Genomic DNA, 14,336 nt, shown 5'->3' on the forward strand with positions numbered 1-14,336 from the left:
GCCTCCTCCTGCAGCCTTGACTGGACTGCTGCAGGGACACGTTTTTGTCTCTAGTTCCCAAGCGCTGCACGGTGACCTCCACGAAACACTGACTTCTCGTTTACATGCTTCCCCTCGCCAGGAGGTCATGGGTTACGCTTGTCACGTGCACCATCACTCTGCAGCTCCTGTGCTGTGTCCTGTGCCCACACAGGTCCCCCTGGCACTTTCCCAGGCACAGCTGGGAACTTCACAGAAACGTTTCTGCTCTACTGAGTTCACAACCCCATGACTTTCAGGAGCATGAAGATGCCTCATGAATGAATGAACAGACAACTAGGGGAATAAACATAAACCTGTACAAAAATCTAAACCAGAGCTCTGACATTATGATTGTATTGAAACCCAATGCTAGGTTTTACTCTTGCAAATTTCAGGGAGTCCTAAGAGGTAATTTCACAGAGAAGAAGACACTGTGACCATGAAAGATCCAAGTCCTTGTTCAAGGTCACTAGGCAAGTCAGTGACCCAGCCAGGAGGGAGCTTCAATTTCCTGATGCCCAGGGCACTTCCAGGTTCTCCTGGGCAGATGCTGGTCCCAGAGCACAGCTTGTCTCCCATCAGCACCCTGTCCAGAGGCAGAGGGTGAGCAAGGAGGAATGAACTGCTCATGGGCACATGCCAGTTCTCTTCTTCATCATGAGCTCCACACAGGGAATGGAGGCTTCCAGTTCTTAATTACACAGTAATTGTCTTGGGAGAAGCCATTAACAACCTGAAGCTGCTAGTAGCCCCATAGTCAACAGCTCCTTCAAAGCAATGCTCTCAAGACAGCAAGAGACTTACATCACAAAATCCCTACGTTCCTTCAAATGCATGTCAAAAATGCATTTAAATCCCAGCTCTTTATGGACAGTCACAGAGAGCTAATGTTCAGCGATGGTTTTTAAAGTATGATGACCAGATCTGTCTAACATTCTAATCCACTAAAATCCATGTGGGGGGCCTTTCATGATAGAATAATGGGGTTCACTCATTATTTGGGAACTTGCAAAATTTTCAATCTCAAACAGTAAAATTAGATTTCAGATTAATGTTAGCACTCACCATGAAAGATCAGAAAGTGCAAGAACATGCAGAGAGCAGGTACACTTACTCCAAATTAAAGATCAGGTCTTTGATACAGCCATGGAACGATCTTCTTGTTGTGAGCAGCGATGTCCCCTCTCCCTCTGGAATTCCCCCGACGTACAGATTGGACATATTTATCGTCCTGCTTTCTACTAATGGGCCCAACTTCATTTCCACACGATTGTTCTCATCCAATTGGACAGTGATCATTCTAAAAGTCCAACAGAGAAAATAAATGAAAAGCTTTAAACATAATGAAATAATAATTCCATTTTAGTTCATAATTCCCACAAGTTCTCACTGAAAATAAACGTTCCCTAAAGGTGCATTTTAACAAGATGCTGTCTGTGACCAAAAAGGTGAATCTTGAAAATTAAAACTCACAATTGAACATTTTTCAGAAACGAATGGAATGTTATTAAATATCCATTGAATGAGATTGCTTTTTGGAGAGGTTTTCTTTTTTTTTTTTTTAACCTCTTAACCTATGATGAAAATGTCCAGTGTGCTTTTAAAGCATTCAGTCTACAGTTTTGGAGAGAAATATACAGGAATGTTGATATAATGCTATTTACTATTGATATAATACTATTTACTAATAGTGTAGTACTATTTGCCACAGAATCAATCCAGTGTAAAGACAATTTATGCTGGGCCCCAGTAAAGGGCAGAGTTAAAGTTGTTTAATTATAAAAATTCTACAAGTATCTTATTACAAAGCAGATGAAATTGGTTCCCAGGAAACAATCCTAGCAAGGTTCTAGAATTATTTGGATGCCGATGACCCCAGTCATCTAGCCGCCCAGGGCACCACCGCAAGGTTCCTTCCACATTCCCTCTAAGCTCACCACACCCTTATTACACACTGCCTTGCCGCGTACAAGTACCTCCGATTCCTGACCAAGGAGATGGAATGTGCTTGTCCGTCGCTGCATGTACCCGTGGGAGCGTGCAGGAGAGCTTTTCTCAGGCCTGTGCCATCCCCAGGATTGACATGTACCTCGATGTTGCCTCCAATCAGCATGATGGAAAAGAAGGGCTGCGGAGGTTGCATAGAGAATTTCCCGACAAAACACATCACTATGTGATTTAGAAAACTTTCGTCTTATGAAGATAATGTGAGAAGATTAACATCAAGTCAGTAGAGCAATTCCTTAAGAATCTCATCAGCTGTCACAATTTTAAATTTTGTATGTTACTTTCTAATCTCTGTTCATATAATTTATGTTCCGCATTATGCTATTATCACTGAAGATGTCAAAGATTTCCATTTCTGCATTGCCTCATACTTATTGTTTATTGCTACATTAGATACCATCGAGTAGGTATATTGTAATTTGTCTTTTTATCCATGAAATTTAGTTTCCAACTTTTTATTACCATACATATGAATATTTAATTGTTTTGCCTGTGAGGTTGTTTCTAACATTATGAAAAGTAGAATTAAACATTTGAAGGATGTGAAAATATTTAAAGCTTTTAATTTTTTTAGACATTGAAAAAAGGTAGTTTATACACCAGAAGGATTGGAATGTGAGCATCTCACAACACTCTTGCTAGCAATGGCTAATATCATTCATTTTTGCTGACTTAGTAAGCACACTTTGATTTGAAAGTAATTTTACTAAGACTAATGGAGAAAAAGTTTGGCAGTTCCTCAAAAAGTTAAACATAGAGCCAGGCGTGGTGGCTCAAGCCTGTAATCCCAGCACTTTGGGAGGCTGAGACGGGCGGATCACAAGGTCAGGAGATCGAGACCATCCTGGCTAACACGGCGAAACCCCGTCTCTACTAAAAAATACAAAAAACTAGCCGGGCGAGGTGGTGGGCGCCTGTAGTCCCAGCTACTCGGGAGGCTGAGGCAGGAGAATGGCGTGAACCCGGGAGGCGGAGCTTGCAGTGAGCTGAGATCCGGCAACTGCACTCCAGCCTGGGTGACAGAGCGAGACTCCGTCTCAAAAAAAAAAAAAAAAAAAAAAAAGTTAAACATAGAATTACCATATAACCAGTGATTCCACTCCTAAATACACACACAGAAGAACTGAAGACAGGGACTCAAACAAATACTTATCCACCTATGTTCATAGCAGCATTTATTCATAATAGCTAAAAGGCAGAAATGCCCCAAAGTTTATCCATGAAGTAACTGATGAACAAACTGTGGTATGTACATACAGTGGAATGTTACTCAGTTGTAAAAAAGAATGAAGCACTGATCCATACTGCAATGGGGATGAACTTCAAAGAAATGCTAAGTGAAAGATGCAAGACATCCTATGATTCCATTTGTACAAAATATCCAGAATAGATAAATCCATCTATAGAGACAGAAAGCAAATTGGTGGTTGCCAGGGGTGGGGAGAGAGGAGAATGGGGAGTGACTAATTAATGGCACAGGCTTTTATTTTGAGCGATGAAAATGTTTGCAACCAGATAGAAAAGGTGGCCTCATAACATTGTGCATGCACTAAATGCTGCTGAATTGTTCACTTTGAAATGGTTGATTTTAGGTTATATACATTTCAGCTCAATTTAAAAAAAAAAGAGAGCGATCAATGGAGCTCCTTAACCAGTCTTAGTCACTGTTAGCCCTTCCCCCAGTATGTCATGACATGTTTGGGTTCTGCAAACTGGTGTTCCAGTCCTGACTCTGACTCATACCAGCGGTGTGACCTCGAGCAGGTTTACGAGGCTCTCTGAACACATTTCTTCCTCAGCAAAATGTAGCAGCATTCCCCTTGCAGCAAGGTTGTGATGATTACACAGCAATGTCTGTAAAGTACCTTGCAGAGTACAAGGTGGCATTCTACAGATTTTAGCTGCATGAACTCAACTTGGTTAAGACAGTTTGCTAACATTCTGTAAAGTCTCTTCAAATCATGTGATAGACACACATTTGAGCAGAGGATGAGGGAAATATCACCTATGCTCTTGAAATGGAATATAAATAAGGAAAATGGTTGTCATTTCTCTTCTGTCCCATGTTAGTTTACTGTGCTTATTACAGGCCACATTTCTCTTGCTGCTCCTTTCAATCCTATAATAGATAAAGAAAATCTTGCTTCATCCAGCAGTAGACTGAAGACCTCAACAGGATTTAAGGACTGCTGTTTTAGCCTTGGAATGAAGAGAAATGACCACAACATGGGGAAGAAAACTCAGTATATGCTTTCTGAATGAGTTTTTAAAAAATTAGAGGTAGACAGCAAATAACTTTTTCCTCAGTCACTAGACAAGGAAGATGGATTATGCAATATAAGAAATCATTGATTCATAAGGGGATGACATTCAGCAATAATAACTTTTACTTTTTGAAAATGCACATCCATAAACAACCAGGAACACAGCGACAATAAATGTTTATGAGTACGTCATTTTCCATTCATTGTTTCCCGAAGTCGTTTCCTGAGACTGGGGCTCAGGAGCACCTACTCACCACGTGTGACTCCTCACGATCGCGCTGCTTCTCCGCATCCCCGCCGAGGGCAGCCAGGATGATGCCACTGCTGTTCTTGGTGGCAAATGTTACCAGCCATTCCGATTCTGGTGACAAAGACTTGGGTGGCAATTCAATGTAGCCGCCTTTCAAGAAGCTAACACTCCGGATGGGCTGGTCACAGAGGAGATGAAACAGCATGGTGAGTTCCCAGCTGCGGCCAAACCTCCCGTGGGGAGGACACTACTGGTCTCCCCATCATCTCTTTCCTATCCCCACTGGTTTGTTGCGTTAGGATGTTGATAAATCAATGAACACTTAAGGAAACTCATGTGAATATTAATAACAATGTTCCCTACCTCCAGTGAGCAGCCTTTTCTCACTCCATAGGAATTTCGGAGTAAGTCAAAGGTTGATCTGGATATTTCCAGGTTCTTGATGCAGCCCACAAAGCTTTTGGCGGTGACACCTCTCCTGTAGGGAAGGGCATGAGAACAACCACAAAATTTGGATTTTCAAATTCCATTTTTGAACGAAGGAATACAAAGCCACTGGGCAAGGCACAGTGACTCATGCCTGTAATCCCAGCACTTTGGGAGGCTGAGGTGGGAGGATCACCTGAGCCCATGAGTTTGAGACAAGTCTGGGCAACATAGTGAGACCCTGTCTCTACAAAAAATAAAAAATTAGCCAGTCATGGTAGCATGCACTTGTAGTCCCAGAGACGGAGGCAGGAAGATTGCTTGAGCCCAGGAGTTTGAGGCTGCAATGAGCCATGATTGTTCCACTGCACTCCAGCCTGGGTGACAGAGCAAGATCCTGCCCCCCAAAAAAAGAAAAAGGAAAAAAAAAAACCCTATACTTCTGGAAAACTTGTTTCCATGTGTTACTCTGCAGAAATATCTTGGTCTCCCTCTAAGAACAATATCGATAGTGAGAACTTTAGGTCAAACAAGTACTCTCCTACTCTCCTTAGGACTAGAGAAAGGGATCAAACTTAGTGAGTTTGGCTACTTGGATGGCTACCCACAGAAAACACAGGCCAATTATAAGAAAGACAGTGCACAGCGCCTTGCAGCACACCGATTCAAATCCAGTCTCCATGTAGAGCAGAAAGTTTGCTTCCCATGGGGACCAGTGCAGGTAATGCATTTCCCAGGATCTGACTGCTAAAAAAGAAAGTCATTGGCTGTTGTTTACATTGCATATCCATGAACTTTATCCTAAAGGAAGTAACTGCATGTGGTAAAGTCTGGGACTATCCGAAACTCTATTTCTCAATGTTCAAGTCAATATCACGTTTTTCTTACCAGAAGTCTCCACACTCCTGGCTAAGGTCAGGCTATAATGTAGTCCAGCTCTCATTTCCAAATCATGGAGACCACCGAACATCTCCCAGCTGCACTCTTCTGTACCAGCTCTTCACAGGAGAGCTTTGCAATAACATGGTTTCCTGTTACAGTCACAGCTCATTTTTTTTTCTCATGTTGAACAATGAGCTATGGACCGCTAAGCAACTACATGATTTTGGACAAATTTCAGCCTTTCTGGATCTCGAGTTCTTTCCATGTAAATGAGGAGGCTGGCTTTGATGACACCTAAGTGCGTTCTACTGAGAACATCTGTGATATGGGCTTCTGTCCTTTCCTGCATTGTCTACACTGGGCCATCAGGGCAAAGTCCAGATGTACTACGACATAGCTGAGGCTACAGGAACACCCCAGTCCTGGTCCCAGCATGACAGGGCATGAATCTGGGATGGGATCCGGAGACAGCTTCCAGTCCTGGCTCTGTCTTGGCAGGGAGGTAAGACTTAGCAAGTGACAAACTCCACTGAGGTTTAAATGGATTCAGTTCTAAGATCAGGAGGTGGCTGTGGTTGCAAACTGTGTTCTTTGGGACTTTCCAAGATTCCTGGCAAAAAGAAGGGGCACAGTGGAGAAGTGGCTCTCTCTACGAAAGGCTGCTCATCATAGCAACTGAATGGCTGCAGTTCTGTGCCATGTAAGAGGATTCTATAAAAGAACCTGACCTAAAGACGTTGTAGCACTGCTACAAATGGACATTTGCTGACCACTACGCTGAATGGCCCAGTTTGGACATTTAATGACCCCACTCCCGGCAAGCCGTCTTACCTTAACTATCGGACTTTCATAAGTGTCTTTTTTTAATGGTGTGAAAGAACCTTAGAGTTTAATTACAAACCAAAATTACAAAACTGAGGACAATGAACCAGCCACACAAAGTTTCTGTAAATCATTCAAGTCATAAAGCAAGTATGACAGCAAGTGGGGTCTCCAAAGATTGCATGGTAACAGGATTTAGATGTTCTAAAGGCAATACATATAAAATCACTAATATTTCTGCAGAAGGTCTGCTTTACTTCTCAAGTCACACGGCATAGAGTACTTTGAATAAATAAAAGCAGATTACAGGTTGAACTGTGTCCTCCCAAAAGATATGGCAGTCTTAATCCTCCTTATGTGTGACTGTGACCTTCATTTGGAAAAAGGGTCTTTGCAGAGGTAATCAAGTTAGGATGAGGTCATTAGGGGAAGTCCTTATCCAATGTGACTGTTGTCCTTATAAAAAGGGGGAATGTGGACACAGGGCACAGGCCAAGGAATCCGTGAAGCGACCAGAAGCTAGGAGCATGGGACAGATTCCCTCTCGCGGCCCTCAAAAGGAAGCAAGGCCTGCCAACACCTTGCTTTTGGATTTGCAGTCTCTAGAACTGGGAAATAATAAATGTCTGTTGTTTAAGCCACCTGGTTTGTGATACAATCCATTCGCAGCCCTAGCAAGCTAATACGGTTGGAAATCAGGGACATGAAAATTCTGCAGTTTAATATCATACCTTACAACTCTTGACCTTGGTAATCCACCCACATAAATCGGATCCTTGTCTAGACGGTTGAGGTCGGAAGACGCTCCCGGAGTCTCGCCCTGCTTGGTTTCTTTATTACTGGTGTTATAGGCATCGTTAACTGCTAGGACTCCTAAAAGGAGAGCACAGACAAGAGATAAGAAAAGGGAAATCCCTTTCCATGTTAAGGTAAAATGCAAACTTCTGGCAACAAAGTTCATTTACAAAGGCATATTCTTCTAGATTCTATGAATTTGATCAGCTAACGTTCTTGGTTATTGAAGGACAAGTGAAAATCCTCTCTATCAAAGTAAATACCCATTGCTAAATGAGAGCAGTGTGTGTGTAGAAGAAAATAGAATGGATTTGATTCTTGATTCTAATTTAGCATTTAATGTTAAATAACACACTTGGAAATCACAGGCAAATACAAGTATAACACTCCTCCAGCAAAATGTGAATCCTGTTGCTTAGTATTCCAAAGACAACACTGGCTTTCAAGTAGACTATCATCCAATACCCAGGAGACTACTGTGGAATAGAGATTGCTGATTTTGACAAGATTTCTATTCTTATGAGGGTGACCGCCATCTGGTGAGTCCATCTGTCTCTACCTTGCTTCCGGTTTCGCTGGAAGGCAATTTTGTACCAGGTTCCATTGTTATAACGTCTGTCTGTCAAAAGGGTAAGGGGTCCTGAACCCAGGTCTGTCGTAACCTTCACTCTGCCATGGAACAGCTCGATGGATAAAAAGTCTCTCTGTAAAGAAGAGAACACAGTTCCCCAGGTTATAGCTTTATCCCAAGTTTCCCTTTCCCTTCAAGTCAGGGATGGCTGAAACCTTCTAAAGTCAAACTGAGAAAACTGGATCTGGCCCCACAGCCAGAGGTCTATCGGCGATGAAACCAAAAATGCCCACGAAGGCTTTCTAGAACACTACACTAATATAAACGAAACACCATCCGTTGTTACCAAAATCTACAATTCAGTAAGAGAAATGGAATCTCCTTGTATCTTTTTCATTCAGACTGACAAGGGGCCAGTTCTAAAAAACAAAACCAAAAGATTGAAAGACAGAAATCACCAGCACATGAGATGCAAACAAGAACATGAAATTCCCATGGATGGAATTCAAACAATGTCACTGCGGTCACAGTGAACCCAGAACAAGACATATTATTTGAGCTCAAAATTTAATAACAAATGTTGAATTGACATCTATAAAGACTAGAAGGCCAGTTTCTACTCGCTGTTCTTCTATATTTTTCTAAAGGTTCTACAATGATAATAAATAATTTTAAATGAGGAAATTGTTTAGCACACAAATACATTGATACTAGCATATGCGCATAAAAATTGTATGGCATACCTATGTACATATTTAATTAGTAAATCCTCATTAAACATAAACAACCACATAGCAATCTAAATGTGTATATATAGTAGGGCCTAGGGCCCCATAAAGACTCTTACTATGCCGTATGAACCCAGGTAGAGAAGAAGTCCATTAGGTGAAAAGGTATTAAAAAGCATGATTATCTGGGTCACGGTAGCCGGAAGTGACTTCTCCACGACAGAGTACCCACTCCCGTCAAAATGGAAGGAAGCGTCTTCATTCTGGGAGCTGCAAAGCAGAAGAGATGAAATGGAATCCATTCTCAGGAGGGCAGAAAGAACCAGGAACACACTTACTGAGTTCTTCACAAAGATCACCGAGAGCTATTAGTTCCATACTTTCATAACAAGTGTAGATGATAATATTTAAAAATATGCTTTTGCCATGTGAAGATGCAAGACAAATGCCCAACTGCTTTATAAGGAAAATAAAGTTAATGCAGGCAGTATTCATTGTGATAAAAGACATTTCTTTATAGGAGGATAACTGCTATAAATATTTCAGTTTACCAACTGGATTTGTTTGTTCTAATCTCCTTTAATGTAACTGTCCTCTCTTAACTCTGGTGTCTTCGGAATAATTTTTATATTGACATTTTCACTCTGCCAATGAGGTTTTAACTAATACCTCAGGGAAACTAGAGTTACGATGGAAAGCAAGTTTGTGCCCATATACCAGAATCATCACTTCACAAAACAATCACTGACATCCTCAAAAATCTGCAGGATGAGCTTAAAGACCCATATCATACTCAGAGATGAGTACATGGGTTACAACAGGGATATAATACGGCCCAGGGCATTTTCAGGTGAGTGTGTTTCCTGGTCTTCTCCCCCAAGACAGCAAAAGGCTGACTTGACTCGCTGTTCAATTACAAAGCCATTCATCTGGAACAGATCAGAATCATGTATGTTCCAAAAATAATTTCCTGGAATATCATAAGGCTTGAGAGTGAAATTTGGATGAGGATGGTTTTTGGGTAAGAATTTGAACTTCTCCCAGTTAGAGGTGTAACAACCAAACTCAGTGCCACATTTCCAAGCAAGGCAGTCTAACCAAACAGTAAAATCATTTCCATGGATGATAAAACAACACAAAACAAAACAAAAAATAGTGCTTTGTGAAACCTGAGGTTTCAAATGGATAACTACCTACTCTTGCTTTTTCAAAAATTTCCATCATGTGGTCTCTTTGAGGAATTACAACTTAAAAGAAATGCACTCTGCATAAATTCTTCAACTATGGTTTAATTCTTTAATTCTTAAGCCTTTGGCTTCCTAGCCATATGTTCCATTGTTCTACCTCTTGGCCAGCCACAGTGCATGTGCCTGAGGACAGAGACTCTAGAGCTAGACTACCAGGGTTCAAATCCCAGGTCCCCAACATACTAGCTGTGTGAACTTGGAAAACTCACTTAACCTCTCTGTGTGCCCTTTCCTTCATCTATAAAACACAGAAAACCATAAAACCTCTCTGGGAGCGCTGCCCCAGGCAGTTCTTAGAACAGTGCCTGGCACACAGCAGACGTGCTCTCTCATTATTCTGCTGTGTTTGGAGGTCCTCGATGGGCTGGTCCCCCTTTCCGCCTATGAAAAGCTGAGCCTCAAAGATTAAAGTACCTTGTTCAAGGACACACCCCAAGAAATCACAAAGCCAGGTTTCAAACAAAACTCCAGAAATCTGTCCTGGTCCTCAGTGCATGGCCCTTCCCTCCCCAGAGCCCGTGAGCCCTCCTCTCTCAAGAAGGTGGGGGCTGTGCTCCTGGGTTCTCTCCCTCAACAGGGCCTGCTGGAGTGAAGTGGCCACGAAGAGGGGGGCCTCAAATGAAATGATGACTGAACACGACCGAAGGCTGTCCCCATGTCAGTCACTTCCCTGAACTCCTCCCAGAGCCCCTGCCGGCTTCCCCACTATGACCAGAGGCACACGTGCCTCAACAGTCGGCCCAGGTGCCTGTTCCCCAAGTGGGTCCCTGCCTTGGTCAGGGCCCAGGACAAATGAAAGCTCGGTTCATCACAGCACTTCGTGGACAGCTCTGTTCCAGCCTTGGAAATGCCCCCATTACCCACAGGTTCAAGTGGGAGCCTGCAATCAGGAGGGCGTCCGCCCTCCCCAGTGCTCAGCCCTGTGAGTCTGGAAGAATCACCAGACCTCCCCAATCCTCCGAGGGCTCCCTCATGAGGTTTGGATAACCCTGAGCTGACCTACTAGCGTGCCCTGCTGCCACCCCGCGAGGGCGTGAGAGAACCCTGGCTCGGGCTTGGGATGCTGCTTCTCCAGCTCTGGCCCCTTGCCACAGCCCATGCATTTTCTGCTTTCTATACAGGCATTTTCCCCTAGGCCATGAGATGTCTGAGGACACAAACGTGTGATGTACGTGGACACGGCTGGTACCTAGCAGAGGGCCCGGAGCACAGGTAACTGACTCGTGACAAAGGCCAGCCGTGTACCCAGCACTCAGTCACAATGTCCACTTGTAAATAACGCAAGGATTATGCCTGTTAATTACATAAAGGGCCTTTCCATATTGATTTTGATGAGGACTGTTAGAATCAGTGGTTAATTTTGTAGTATCCTTTGAGAACATAAAAGATTGCTCATAATTACAGAGTGACACCATGTACAAGTATAATAATATATTCAAAGAGGAATAAAAAGGTTTCAATTCATTTACTTGGTAATATAAATCACATTTAAGAGTAAACGGTCAAAAATTTTTTTAAAATTTAGAGGACACTGATGGGCTACACTAATGATTTAATAATGGCAAATTATACACAAACTGAAAGGGACAAGGAATGATCATCTAAGTCTGCTAAAATGGATTGTTACTAGAATTAGGGTATTAGCTCTTTGAACTAAAGCTTTTGTCTAACAGGAGAAGGGGCGCAGTGGTGGATGTTACCTAAACTGAAGACAGTTCAATTTACGAACAGACATAAAGCACCAATCTGTGCCTGTACCAGCACTTCACAAAATATGTTTTATGAAGCAGAAGAAACTCCAGATGCCCTTTTTTTTTTTTTGAGACAGGATCTCACTCTGTCACCCAGGCAGAAGTGCAGGGGCTCAAACGCTCCTCCCACATCAGCCTCCGGAGTAGCGGGGACTACAGGCGCACGCCACCACGCCTGGCTAATCTTTTTCAATCCACCTGCCTTGGCCTCCCAAAGTGCTGGGATTACAAGCGTGAGCCTCACCCAGAGGTACCTTTTCAAAAAGGGTTCAAGCTCAAGTGAGTTTGGGAAACGCTGCAACTCTGGCCTCTCCCCAGGACAAGGCTACCATACATGTTAGCATATTAATGCTAATTAAAGGCTCCGATAGCCTCGCAACCAAGGAACATGCTTATTTTTTTAACTCAGTGTTTCCCAAACATTTATGATCAGTACACAATACCTATTAATACCCTACGCCAAACTAGTATTCTTTACAAACACCTATTTTTGGAAATGTTGGCCAATATAATACAAGAATAGCCAGCGGATTTGTTCAGTCCCCAGAAAAACATATTTAATCAGACCCTAGTTTGGTTGAGCTGATCAGTCAATGTGGTTCTACTACTCAGCTGGGTGGCCAGCCCTCCGTCAAACAGCCAGTCTCAAGTTGGCAGGAGGGGAGCATCTTTGACCCAGTCAAAGGTCCAGGTGGGTGGAAATCCGGTGGCAGGCCAGGTATTTCAAGGGGAACAAAACATGCGACCACCTAAAAAGCTGACTATCCTCAACCCAACAAGAAAAGAAGAGCCGGAAATCATTCAATTCATTCGGTGCTGTAGTTTGACCGTCAATGGTTTCAAAACACCTCTGGAAATGACTGATGAAAACAGAGGATACTGTCACAGGTAAAGCAGGGGGACTTTTTCATACTAGAAATGTTTAATTTCTGTTAACCATTTCTCTTTCTATCAGTGAGGTTAATGATCTGGGGTCAGTGGAGGGGACAGAGTCTAGGGGTGGGGGTGTTTCTCATGTTAGAATGTCTAAATTGCTGGAAGAGTTCCTTGCTGGAAACACAGGATAAGGAAAAAGTGACGGATCAGAGAGCCTGAATTCAGGTGCTCATTCCACTGAAGTTCTAGAGCAGGGCATGTCATTACCTCATGAGGCAACAGCATTTTTTATCATAGTTGCCAATTACAAAGCCATGCTTTTTCACATGTTTACTGTCAGAAAAAAATAAAATCCTGTGACATTTACCTACAAAGCAAAGCCACATCACTGTAGGAGACCAGTGGTGAAGACTGGTGAAGTGTTTCCAGTTTATAAAGCACTTTCACACACATCATGTTGTGTGTTCATCCCTATTATTTATAGAGGTGGGTAAGACAAGTACGATGATCATTTTTCTTTTCTGGAGAAAGAAACCAAACCTCAGTGAGGTGAAGAGACTTATTATCCAAAGTCAGGGAAAAAAAAATTGGTGGGAGACCTGGGCCAGAAGCCTGAGAAACCCAAGACTCCAAACCCTATATTCTTTTTCAATCCTAAGGCTACAATCACCAAGCCTCCAAGTCTCTGGGCCCAACTTTTTTCTTTTTTTTTTTTTTGAGACGGAGTCTTGCTGCTCTGTCACCCATGCTGGAGTGCAGTGGCACAATCTTGGCTCACTGCAACCTCTGCCTCCTGGGTTCAAGCAATTCTCCTGCCTCAGCCTTCCAAGTAGCTGGAACTACATGCATGTGCCACTATGCCCAGCTAATTTTTGTATTTTTAGTAGAGACAGAGTTTCAACATATTGATCAGGCTGGTATCGAACTCCTGACCTCAGGTGATCCGCCCGCCTCGGCCTCCTAAAGTGCTGGGATTACAGGCATGAGCCACCATGCCCGCCTGGTCCTAACTTTTTACGGGGAAAAAGAGAAGGCTTAAACTATAGACCTGACAATGACAAAATGAAAAATTCACCCGTGGGTTTCTAAATGTGCTGTAAGTTGCTTTAACTGATCTTGCCACTGCTCACTGTTAATTGCAGATATCCATCTGGACAGAGCAGCCCATTAGACAAGAGAAATTATATCAGATGTTACATTTCTCTAATTGAAAAAGGCAATTTATTGTCTTAATTACTAAAGTGATGGAAAACAGGTTTTATATACTTAAGGGGTTGCAGTTATTTTGTTATAAAATAATGGGTGGGGGGTGAAGATGTTGCACTTGGTAAGGTTAAGTCCTTGAATGCCTTTATATCAATATATGCAGAAAGATACTCGTTTTTCTCTATTTCCTAATGCAGTTTATTTCTGGAATTACAGAACTTGGTCCGGAATTGGGAAGTACTTGGTCCGGAATTGGGAAGTACTTGATCCGGAATTGGGAAGTACCTGGTCCGGAATTGGGAAGTACTTGGTCCGGAATTGGGAAGTACTTATCTGTAAAAATTGACCACACAAGAAAAAATTCTTATCCTTGGAGATGTTTTCAAAATAAAAATGTACAGTGATTTCTAAAGATTTGGTTGTGGCTCTCTGAGACAGAAGGCCGTTCGAGAAATTGTCTGAAACCTTTAGGGTTTATGATTCATGATCA

General features: G+C 42.6%; 1 protein-coding gene across 2 annotated transcripts in view; it reads right to left on the reverse strand.

Moving 5' to 3' along the window:
- Positions 1–14,336, reverse strand: part of LAMA1 (laminin subunit alpha 1) — a 164,827-nt gene that overhangs the window by 14,710 nt on the left and 135,781 nt on the right. For both annotated transcript variants that reach the window (XM_001118617.5, XM_077974776.1), the window contains exons 49-55: positions 8,886–9,036; positions 8,027–8,171; positions 7,404–7,545; positions 4,906–5,020; positions 4,547–4,720; positions 1,998–2,149; positions 1,136–1,321 (exon numbers count right to left, since the gene is read on the reverse strand). In XM_001118617.5, coding sequence (XP_001118617.5) covers positions 1,136–1,321; positions 1,998–2,149; positions 4,547–4,720; positions 4,906–5,020; positions 7,404–7,545; positions 8,027–8,171; positions 8,886–9,036 — 1,065 coding nt within the window. The remainder of the gene's footprint in view (positions 1–1,135; positions 1,322–1,997; positions 2,150–4,546; positions 4,721–4,905; positions 5,021–7,403; positions 7,546–8,026; positions 8,172–8,885; positions 9,037–14,336) is intronic.

This window comes from Macaca mulatta, chromosome 18 (genome assembly GCF_049350105.2).
Source record: "Macaca mulatta isolate MMU2019108-1 chromosome 18, T2T-MMU8v2.0, whole genome shotgun sequence".
Classification (NCBI taxonomy): domain Eukaryota; kingdom Metazoa; phylum Chordata; class Mammalia; order Primates; family Cercopithecidae; genus Macaca; species Macaca mulatta.